The following is an 11,972-nucleotide window of genomic DNA, read 5'->3' as shown; positions in this document are numbered from 1 at the left end:
GCACACCTGCTCGCAGCTCGCGCGCACCTGCTGAGCAGGACTCCGGGCTCGTCTCGCGAGAGCCGGGCTGTAGTAAGGGCGCCCCTCTCCCCCGCCCCGCCGCCCGGCTCCCTCTCCCCGCCCCCTCCCGCAGCCTCCACGCTCCGCACACTCCCTGCCAGCTCCACCGCCCCCGGGAGCAGCCGGGGCCCGGCGCGCGAGCTCCCCCCGCCCCGCCCCCCGCGTCCCCGCGCGCCGATCGCAAGCTCGCTCGCCCGCCAGCACGCACGCCCGGGGGGGATTTCACTCCGCCACGCGCGCGCCGACCCCCTCCCACCTGGAAGGCCCGCCCCCTGCCTCGGCGCTGCCCACCGCCCGGCGGGGAGCGGGCCCGGCCAGGCCAGGTGCGCGAGCCCGCGCGCTCCTCCGGGTTCCTGCGCGCGGGAGCCGGGGCCGGCCGGGGCGGATGCGCGCACGGCGTCTCTCCACCAACCCAGCTCCCCGGCGGGTCCCCGGCGGGCTCTCCGGCCCTCGCCCGCGCTCGCTCGCCCCCACCCTGCCTTGATTGACAGGCAAGATGTCGGGGTGGCGCGCGGCAGGAGCGACTGCGGCAGCGGTCATCCCCGGAGCCCGGCGGCCGCGGCCGCAGCCGCAGCAGCAGCAGCAGCGCGACCTGGAGGCAGCAGGCAGCCGCAGCCGCCGCCGCAGCCGCGGGCGCAGCGCGGGGAGCATCTCGAGAGCGCGCTAAAGCTCCCCACACGGTGGACAATGCCCTGTCACTGCAGCCGGGAGGGGGAGAGCCAGAATCCTTCTTGACATAACAGCCGGCCAGCCCCAAATATATAATTGTGTCCTTCACGGAGCCGGTGTGTAAGGAGTGAGCGCGATTCCCCTCCCCCTCCCCCTCCCCCTCCCCCTCCCCTCCCTCCTCCTTTTTTCCCTCCTCCTCCTCCTCCTCCCCGGGCGCACAGACAGCATCACATCACCTGGTTCGCTTCTGAGAAACGGCATCTCTCCTTTTCAGGGACCAGAAACTCATAGAGAGGAGGCATTCTAATGGAGTCTGCCTAATACCCCGAAATAAAATAATAAATTTTGGCTCCTGTCCCCTCCTCTCCCCCAGTCCCCCCCCCCCCGCCCCCCAACACCGTGGGAGATGTTGGGTTTCTTCTCCGTGAGACACTGTTGAGAAGTCGCAGTGGTTGGAGAGGCGTAGGGGGGTAGGCTACCTCTACGGCCCCCCCCACCCCCCTTTTTTCTCTCTGGGAGGAGGAGGAGGGGAAGGGGGGGTTGCAGAGCAAGCGATGGATGAGGAAAACATGACGAAAAGCGAGGAGCAGCAGCCTCTCAGTTTGCAAAAAGCCTTACAGCAGTGCGAGTTGGTTCAAAACATGATAGATCTCAGCATCTCCAACCTGGAGGGGCTCAGGACCAAATGTGCCACCTCCAACGACCTCACCCAAAAAGAAATCCGGACCCTGGAGGTAGGTGTTGCCTACGGAGGAAAAAAAAAAAAAAGAGCAGTCCTCCCTTCCCTCCCCTTTCCCCCCACCGTCCCTCTTCCCTTTGAGTCTGTTTGTTGGGGGGAGGGAGGGAGCCAGGTGGACATGATTGGGTTTTCTGTGATTGATCTCCCTGCAGATCCTGCACCGGCTGTTCCGTAACTGTGCCGCTGTCGTCTACGCCTGGCCGGGTGGCGGTGGTGGTGGTGGTAGTAGTAGTAGTGTTATTCTTTATTGTTATTGTTGCTGCCGCTAGCGTTCGCGTCCCCTCCGGGGCGGGAGTCCTCTCGTTTTTCCAGCCCGGTGGATTTGCTTGAGCTGCCACGGGGGCCTGTGGGCTGGGTGAGCCGCGGAGGAGCTGCAGAGCGCCCACATGAGCCTGCGCATGCTGCAGGTGGTCAGAAGGTGGTTCGGGCACGCAGAATGGGGCTGCCTATAAATAGAGACCTCTTCTCCGTGCCTCCTTCCCAGCCCCGCTTCGGCTCCTTGGATTCTGGTGTCTCAGGGACAGACATGGCAGGAGACGAGCTCCCCATTGAGCGCCCCGATTGCGATCAAGTCATGTTGCTGCAGAGAGCTGGTGCATGCCTAAAACGTGTCAACAGAAAAAAGCTTGGATCCGCACACACAGGTGGTGTGGGAAGATCTTGCCTCTCGGTGGGACCTGGGAGAAGCAGTCCAGAAGGAGGCGTTGTCTTTGGCATCTTGTGAGAATCTTTCCAAGGGAACTTACGGGGAGTTTGAAGCAGTTTTCTTGGGGGGAGAGAGCAGGAGTGGATGCAAAGTTCCTCGGAAGGAAGGTGGAAGCAATTCTTTCTTCTGAAGGCTAGCTGGGCGTAGAGGAAGGTCCCCAAAGCGTGGGGAAGCCCTGCCCACCATGCAGTCAGCAGACGTTCACACGCGCTAAGTGTCTCTGGGACTCAACTCACTCCTCTCCCGCGAACCTGTGCCCGCTGTACACAAGGCTCGATTAAGTTGGGAACTCCCGTTAGCTGGCATTTGCTGAGGGTGATGGCAGCGGGGCTGGGAGCAGGCGGAAGGCGGTCCTCTCTTGGCGTAGTGGGCGTGAGCGGTGCTGGAGGTTCACCCTCTGCTTCCAGCTCTTGAGATTCTAAGGCCTGAACTCTTGGGTCCTTAGCGGCAACTTTAGCCGTCGTGCCCCTGTTCTAGCGGGCAGGAGCAGGTCTCTCATCTTCCACCGGGCCTTCTTTTTCTCCCATGGCTTTAAAATCTGGTGGATGTCAGCACGTGGGAAGGTCATCTTTGAAAGAGCAGTTAGTGTGTGTGTTTTAATGTGCTGTGTACTACCCTAGGGTGCATTTGTATGTGCACCTGTCATGTGGGACAGTGATCCTCAGAAATGAAAGATCACTGTCAAGCGGTGGGAATTTTGTTCGGAGGTACAGGTATTGCTTTTCTCGGGCCTGGGGAAAGCAATGTAGGCTGGGACTCTGCTCCTGGAAGGAAAAGTGGGGGAAGCTCTCGCCTCACCTCTGGTCTCAGGGCAGTGCCCAAGATCAAATTCCATTCGGAGCTGCCTGGGGCAAATAAAAAAATCACCCCAGAGGGCCAGCTTGGGGTCTCTTCTGTCATAATGAGGCAGGAGTCCCAGATGCTAGCTTGCATCGTACTGTGTAAGCTTCTCCAGTTTTCCCTTTCCGACATGGTCCGTCCTTTGAAAACTCCTGGCCAGTGGTGTCGGAGGCAGTGGGCACTGGGTTTCGTTGCCTCTCCTCTGCCCAGCAGGTGTCTTTTCAGACTGGGGGATGGGAGCATTGGTGTGGTAAGAATTAATTCCCAATAATTATCGGGAATGCATCTGTTTGTTAGTGTCTTAGTCTCAGTATGCCAAAGAGCATGCCAGCTGCTTTATCCACATTGCCAAGGGAAGGGGCCTGAGAAATAGTGCCATCTGAGTCCTCAGATCTCAAGGGCTAGGGTTAGGCCAGCGAGGAGGCACTGGTGACTTGAGGCCCATCAGGTCCTGCCAAACCTCACATCGGCTTTAGATCCACAGGGTTTTCTATCACATCTGTTCTCAGGTTTTATATATCAAAATTACCTGGAGGAGCTTGTTAAAATACCAATTCTCAGTGGTGACCCCAGAGATTCTAATTCAGTTGGGACTGGAGAGGGGCCCCGGGAATCTGCATTTGATCAACAGTCTGGGTGCTTTTGGTGCCTGTCTTCATATTGACACTTTGAGAACTATTAATCCAGTAGAAGATAGTTGTCCTATTTCAGTCGTTCAATGGTGAAAACTCCTTGCTCATAAACACTAAAGTAAGTTTTCAGTGGAATAAACCATCCCTAAAAACCTTGACCTTAAACCCAGTTTGGTAATATGCATATACTCCTATAGAAACAAATATACCCAACATGGGCTAAGCCTTCGAGACGTGTCCTTCAAGGTTAGAGAGACAAGGCTAACAATATCCATGAAATAAGAATAACGTCCAAACAGTAAATAATCTGCTGGATAAGGTGTGTATCAACTAGGAATGTGTTCAGCTGCTTGAAATGAAATACCCCACCACAGTGGTGAGACAAGTAATGGCTTATTTTTTCCTCAGCTAACAAGACATCTGAACATCCGTGGTTGCTTGGGTTTGCTCAGGAGGTCTGTGACACTGATGTCTGTGACATTGATGTCTCTGTGAATTCTCACAGACTTTCGGTGTGGTTGCATAATGGCTCCTGCAGCTTCAGCCATTAAATGTTGGGGTTCAAGGCAAGGAGGAGGAGGGCTGGGAGAATATGAATGAATAAAGAGTTCCAACAAAGGCTTTCCCAGGACATCCCCCTTCCTCCACCTCCACGGATGACGTATAATTATGTCTTCTTGGCCAGAACTGGGTCAAATGGCTACCCTTAGCTGCAAAGGGGGCTGGGAGGTGGGGACATGGGGACACCATCGTGTTTGGCTCCATGAATCATGGTCAGCCTGGGCTTGCCTGTCGCCGTCCCACCCCAAATCTGAGTTCTGTTAGATGGAAGAAGGCACAAATGGATAGCGAGGGGACATCCAGCACTGTGGGCCACAGAATGTTATTAGAATGTTAATGTATGGCAGAGAAGAAAGTTCATGAACTTTGGAGTTAGACTGATGTAGTATTATTTTGCTTTTCTCCGTCTTTATCGTGGACCAGTGATTGAAACTTTCTGACCCATAGTTTAATTATTGTCAAAATGGCATCCACAGGATAACGGTACCTACCTTAGAGGGTAGTCGCAAGAATGAAAAGAGATGACACTTCAGAGGTCTAGCACTGTCCTGGGAATGGTGCTTGTAGTTACTAAATAAATGACAACTATTATTATGGTGATGATTACAGTATACAAGGTGTGGAATAGATGACATGGTAGGGAATAGCTCAGAGTCGAGGGAGAGAAGAATGAGCTTGAACAGCATTTCCAAAGTATGTTTTGGGGAACCCCAATTTTCTGGTATGTTAGCATTTATCATTTTTTGAATGGATGCTTTTTAAGCACCTGCTGTGTGCCAGCTTACCATACTGAATACTGACCGACCACAAGTGTTCTGTGGGCAAAACAAATCCTGTGATCAGTTAAGTTGGAGAAAGTTTATCCTAAACAAAGGGAAACAAGCATCTTTAAAGCAGGACTTCTCAGAGCCTTTAATATGCTGTTAGTGCATTGTGACTCCAAGGGAAGGTAGAGTCTACTGGGCTTCCTTTTTCCAAGGATATCCCTTGGGATTGGTGTTCCATGGAATACACCTGGGGAAACACTGAGCAAAGCAGTTACAGATGCCTTCTTGGATGGTGAGATAGGTACTTGGCATGACTGAAGGGTGGGGAGGATTCCGATTGCAAGGAGAAGGGGCACTCTAGACCAACCAACCAACCATCCCAGGTGACGACACTATTCTGCCTTCATGGAACAGCTTAGGGACCAGCTTGCCCAGAAATGGAGGCACTTGATAGACGGTCACAGGGTATGAATTCAGGCTGCTAACTCTAATGGTCAAAGGTGGAGGAGTCAGACCAAAAATGTTTCATTCCTTGGAGGGAAGTGTGACCCCAATAAAAACCAACAACAACTTTTAGAAATTAGTCTGATGACAGCAAGGGCCACCAAACTTAAGCTGTAAGGGCCAAATAGTAAATATTTGAGGCTTTGTAGCTTACAGCATCTCACAATTACTCATCTCTGCTGTTGTAGCTCATCAACAGCCAAGGACTATACATAAATGAATGGGTGTGGCTGTTTCCCATCAAACTTCATTTATGGACCTGAAATAGGAATTTTATATAATTTTCACTTATTATGTAATAATATTCTTTTGATTTTTTTTTTTTAACATTTAAAATATAAAAACCACTCTTAGATTTTGGGCATTACAAAAGTGAATGGTGGGCCAGATTAGGCCCATAGACTGTAGTTTGCTGATTCCTGGTCTTTAGAGTGGATGGGCTAGGAAAGCCCTGTGGGCCTGGAGACCATCCAACAGCGAGCAGGTGACACTGGGAGTCAAAGGCAATGCCCAAGTGCAGGTGGACTCTTTGGTTTCGTGTAAGAGGAGGGAAACATCAGGGATTGAGGGAGGAGATAAATCTGGAATCCAGACTTTCTTGTCCTTTCTTATCCATACTTCCTTGTGTAGCCATGCACATAACAATTATTTATATTTCCTATGTTCTCTTTCAATGATTTATTGCTGTGTAATAAACCATCCCAAAGCTTAATGAAGTTTAGGAAACTTTGGGCTTAAGAAAATGTCTTATTTTCCACTTTTCTGTGGTTTGAGATTGGCTGGGCAGTGCTTCTGCTTGTCTTTCCTGGTTCGTGTTCGGCTCGCAGATGGGCTGGGGCCTGGGCCCGCCGAGCCTCTCTCTGTGCGTGGCCTACCCACTGGAATAGCCAGGTTTCTCACGTGGCTCCAGCCTTCTAAGAGGGTGAGAGTGGATGCTGCAAGGCCTCTCGAGGTGGAGGTTCCAAAGCCAAGCAATGCTTCCACTGCATTCTGAGTCGAAGCAATCGCAAGGCCAGCCCAGAATCGAGGGATGAAAATATAGACTCTCTTGCGTGAAGGAAGGAACCACAAAGCATGCTTGGCCATATTTAATTTACAGTGGGTCTGTTTATTTATTTCACGGGTAGTCTAGTGAGTTCTCTGCCCAGTGCCATTCCAGGCCTTGGAAACGCAGTGTTGAACAAGACCACGGAGGTCCTGCTCTCATGGGGCCTACATGTGTGTGTATTTGTCAGGGGAATGGGAGGGCAAAGACAATAAGCAAGGGAACAAGAGCAGGTCAGTGAGTGTGTTAGTTAGGGCTGGCTGTAACAAAGATCCCCGGATGGGTAGTGGCTTCTATAGAATTAAGTCTTTCTCCTGCTCACAAAACAATTCAAGATGGGTCTTCCTGCTCGGTGGGCTGCTCTTCGGCTCCAGGCTGTTTTCGTTGTGCAGCTTTGTCACTGCAGGAGGACACAAGGTAGGCAGAAGACAAAAGCTTCCAAAAATTCTTACCCCCGAAGTTATAGTTTTCAGTTGTATTTGCATTTCATTGGCTAGAACTTAGTCATAACACTGCAAAGAAGATGGGAAAGGAAGGGTAGCTATGGGCCCAAAAGAGTGGTTCTTAATGAGGGGCCCATGGACATCCAGAGGATCCGTGGAAAGATTTCAGGGGGTTCATGAACTCCAACTGAAAATATTACAAAATTATTCTTGTAGGGACGTGTTGGTGCAGGTGTGATACACTTATTAAGTTATACACAATATAGAGTGGATGTGGTAAGGGGTCTGTGATTTTCACCTGACTGGCAAAGGGGTCTGTGGGACAAAAGAGGTTAAGAATCCCTGGTCTAGAAGAAGAGTCTGTTAAAAAAGGAGTGGTCTTTGCCACAGCTGATGATATGCTCTTCTATCAGTTATCTATTGCTGATGAGAAGCCCAAGGCTTAGTGGCCGAGAACAACGAGGATCAATTTGCTCACAACTCCGCAATTTGGCCTAGACTCAGCTGGCAGGTTCTGCTGCTCTTACCTGGGTCACTCATTTGGGTGCAGCCATTTGGAGGCTCGAATGGGGCTGGATGGTCCAAGGTGGCCTTAATCACATGGTTGGCTGTTGGCCGGAGCGTCTCAGTTCTCCTCTGCCCAGCCTCTCCAGCAGGATGGCCTGGCTCTCTTACATGGTGGCAGCAGCAGTGTCCGGAGATACCTGCTCCAAAACACAAGCACTGCGGCTGTCACCTTTGCTAATGTCCCCTCGTCCACAGCAAGTTACAGGGAGAAGCCCGGAGTCTGTGTGGATTCCTAGAAGTGGAATTGCTGGATCAAAGGCCCTTCACCGGAAGTGTATGGAAGCTCCCCCTCCCCACCCCTATCCTCAGTACTGGTTTATTTTTTGGCTGGTTGTGTTTTGATAACTGAGAGCTCAGAGTTAAGGAGAAGGTCTTCGCACACAAAGTGGCCGCCCTGGGATGACTGAGCCCTTTCCTTCTGCCTCATAAAGGCCGAGGGGGCACGTGTCACGACCCTGCGGCGGCCGCCAATGCTATTTCTGAAGGATTCATTGCCTCCTGGGTTTTAGGAGTGGATTCGACTTTCCCTAGCAGGTTTTTGTGATTCTTCGCCTTCTAGTAGATAGAAAGCTGGGGAGTCTTTCTCCCCCCACAGAATGGGGCACTCTCTGGACTCCTACCCTCTAGTCCCCACTGCTGGGAAGTGGGGACAGGCCCTGGTTGCCTTTGCTGCCCACGGCCTGCTGCTCTGGGGGTGTTCAGGGGCCGAGGGGCCAGAGGGGCCGGTGGCATTCAAGAGGGAAGATGGAGAAACGGAGGGCTGGGAAGGGAAAGCAACCAAAATGGGAGAAGAGAGTTGAAGGCCAGAATGATTGTATTCGGCAGGGCTTTTGTGACCCTCGGAACATCTCCCGGGTGGATAGTGACCATAACTTTGGTCGTTCCTGTTTTTATTGAGGTCTAGAGCCACTGACACGACCCGTTAGTAAGGCAGCCACAGATACAGAAAGGCACAGAGGCTTCCTGCTGTGCTGTGGATTCCCCAGAGCTGGCATGGCCTGAAGGAGGAGAAAGATGAGGAGCTGGAGGTCAAAGGGAGCGTACAGACACTAGCGGTGATGGTGTGGCTTGGGGGGATCGCTGGAGGATTAATGGGAACCGTAATGATGGAGTGTTCTGACCCGAAAATGTTTTCATTGGTGGCTGGTATAGATGACAGCTCTTGAGGAGAAATACAGGACTGATAGGAACAAAGCGGGGCACTCGTGGAGACGGGGCAGCGGCAAAGGCAGCCAGATATTTCAGACCTGAGCTGTCCAGGGGTGCACCCACTAGCTGCAAGTGGCTATGGGCCACTTGAAATAAGCTGCGTCTTACACACCAGCGTTTGAACTCTTAGTATGAAGAAAAGGATGTACAGTGTCTCATTAATAACTGTTATATGGGTATGATACTATTTTAGATCCATTGGATTAAAGAAAATATATTAATTTTCCCTGTTTATTGTTAATATTTCTTTTCCTGAGGCTGCTAGAAAAATTTTAAATTACGTAGGTGGCCCACCTTGTAGTTCTGTTGGGCACACCGTTTTTGAGCCCTGAGGTCAGTCGTCTAGTTCTTGGTGAAGCCTGATAATCCAAAACCCCTAGAGTTACTAGGCAGCCATTGATTTTAAGCAGTAGATTCATTTCAAAGACAGATGCATTCGATTTTCCTGCATCAGTAGAGAAGTGAGATGAAGACTCAGAAATAATCACTTGATCGGGACCCTGGAAATGTGGGTGGGTGCCCAAAGAAGTATAGTCTAGAAATTAAGGCAGAAAAAGTCCCATCCATCTGCCCCATGGGACCTAAGCCCCTCTCAGTTAGAGGAGGAGTTGGCATCACCATCCCAGAACCCTCAGGATTGGGGAATGGATGATGGACTAGAGTAGACATAGAGTTGTTCTACTGAAGACTTATTATGATCCTAGTAGTGGAAGAACTTTCATCGTGGATGTGGAGGCAGTGGCCACTGGAGGTTCTGAGGGGAGGGAGAGGGAAAAAAAATGGTGTAATTTGGGGGCATTTTTGGGACTTGGAAATTATCCTGAATGACATTTCAATGACACATACAGGCTATTGTATATCATGTAATAATTTTCAAGAATGTGTGGTAGAGAGTGTAAACTATAATGTAAACCATAGTCATCACTTAGTGGCAGTTCTCCAAGATGTGCTCATCAATTGTGGCAAAAGTACCACACTAAAGAAGGATGCTGCTGATGTGGGAAAATGTGGGAGGGCTAGGGAGCAGAGCATATGGGAATCCCTATATTTTTTGAGGAACATTTATGTAATTTTCTTTTAAAAAAATAAAGTATTTAATACAGTAAATAATTTCAGGAAGAGTTTGCCTCTAGATCTGGGACCTAGCAGGTGGACGCAGGAGATGGGCCATGCCCACAGATTCCCAGGAAGTCTCCAGGAACTTTGCAGCCACCCTCTCTCTTCTCTGCCCTGCGCAAGTCTCATCCTTATCCCATTCGGAGGAACTGGGGGTGTTGGCAATGGTGAATTGCCCTTTGCCTCTTGCTTCCCCTACCCAGAATCTCACGCCATTTAGAATACTCGTGAATGGTTCTGTGTGTGCCCGTACACAGAGGCACAGGGGGATGGCGCTGGGCCAGAATTGGTTGGCCTAGACTGGAGGCAAATAGGTATAAAAAAGAACCAATTAAGAGTGTGTGTGTGTGTGAGATGGGGGGAGGGATATTAGGAGCGAGGAGGTAGAACAAGTTTATATATCATCTTTTGTACTTTTACCCTTATCTGACTTGGAGAAACAATGATTTAGAATTAATCTGAAAAGCAGTATACTTACAACTAAAGCTGGGTGCCTAGCCATCAGCTCCAAAGAAAGTCCATTCTCCAGAGGAACATCTGCTTGGGCTGTTCCTTAAATTCTCTCACACTCACCCATTAGCTTGGATGACAGGAATAAAATGCAAATGTTAAATAATTTTATTTTGTTTTCCCCCAATATTTTATTATGAAAAATTTCAAGCATACAGCAAAGTTGAAGGTATTTGACAGTGAACACACACCACCATTAACAGTTTGTTAAACTTGCTTTATCACATACCCATCCATGTCCCCATCCCTCTCTCCATCCATGAATCCACTTTTATTGTTGTTCTTTCACAGTAAATTGCAGGTGTAGTACACTTACCCCTAAATACTTCAGCATACATACCATTAGTTAGTTTGATATTTATTTTTTCTTTTGGTATAAAATGTACATAACTATGATGTGGACCATTGACCATGAGGTGCAGCGGTGCTCAGAGATGGATTCACCAAATGCAATGAATGTCTCATGATGATGGAGGAGGTTGTGGTTATGGGTGGAGGAGTGGGGTGAGGGGGGTGGGGGGTGTATGGGGACCTCATAATTTTTGAATGTAACATTAAAAAAAATAAAGACAAAAAAAAAGAGAAGATGCAGCAAATAGACACAAAGAACAGACAACCAGGGTGGGGGGGGGGAAGGGGAGAGAAATAAATAAATCTTTTTTTTTTTTTTTAAAGATTTATTTATTTATTTAATTTCCCCCCCCTCCCCTGGTTGTCTGTTCTTGGTGTCTATTTGCTGCGTCTTGTTTCTTTGTCTGCTTTTGTTTCTTTGTCCGCTTTTGTTGTCGTCAGCGGCACAGGAAGTGTGGGCGGCGCCATTCCTGGGCAGGCTGCTCTTTCTTTTCACGCTGGGCGGCTTTCCTCACGGGCGCACTCCTTGCGCGTGGGGCTCCCCCACGTGGGGGACACCCTTGCGTGGCACGGCACTCCTTGCGCGCATCAGCACTGTGCATGGCCAGCTCCACACGGGTCAAGGATGCCCGGGGTTTGAACCGCGGACCTCCCATATGGTAGACGGACGCCCTAACCACTGGGCCAAAGTCCGTTTCCCAAATAAATCTTTTTAAAAAAATGAAAAGCATGATTTTTAAAAAAAGATTTATTATTTATTTATTTCTCTCCCCCTCCCCCCCCCCACCCCCCAGTTGTCTGCTCTCTGTGTCCATTCGCTGTGTGTTCTTCTGTGTCCACTTGTACTCTTGTCAGTGGTGCTGGGAATCTGTGTCTCTTTTTGTTGGGTCATCTTGCTGCGTCAGCTCTCCGTGTGTGTGGTGCCACTCCTGGGCAGGCTGCACTTTTCTCGCTCTGGGCGGCTCTCCTTACGGGGTGCACTCCTTGCACGTGGGGCTCCCCTACGTGGAGGACACCCCTGCATGGCACGGCACTCCTTGTGCGTATCAGCACTGCGCGTGGGCCAGCTCCACACGGGTCAGGAGGCCCTGGGTTTGAACCTTGGACCTCCCATGTGGTAGGCGGATGCTCTAGCCATTGAGGCAAATCTACCTCCCAAAAAGCACGATCTTTTTTAAAGATTTATATTATTTCTCTCCCCTTCTCCTCCCCTCTCCCAGTTGTCCATTCTCTGTGTCTATTTGCTGCGTGGT

The 11,972-nt window shown here is 50.4% G+C and overlaps 1 protein-coding gene across 1 annotated transcript in view; it reads left to right on the top strand.

The window, feature by feature from the left end:
• The first annotated feature begins 269 nt into the window (after window positions 1-269).
• Window positions 270-11,972, top strand: part of KSR2 (kinase suppressor of ras 2) — a 418,689-nt gene continuing 406,986 nt past the window's right edge. Inside the window, exon 1 of the mRNA XM_058281429.1 lies at window positions 270-1,463. Coding sequence (XP_058137412.1) covers window positions 1,284-1,463 — 180 coding nt within the window. The 5' untranslated portion in view covers window positions 270-1,283. The remainder of the gene's footprint in view (window positions 1,464-11,972) is intronic.

This window comes from Dasypus novemcinctus, chromosome 19 (assembly GCF_030445035.2).
Source record: "Dasypus novemcinctus isolate mDasNov1 chromosome 19, mDasNov1.1.hap2, whole genome shotgun sequence".
NCBI lineage: Eukaryota > Metazoa > Chordata > Mammalia > Cingulata > Dasypodidae > Dasypus > Dasypus novemcinctus.
This window is presented reverse-complemented; position numbering and strand designations above follow the sequence as displayed.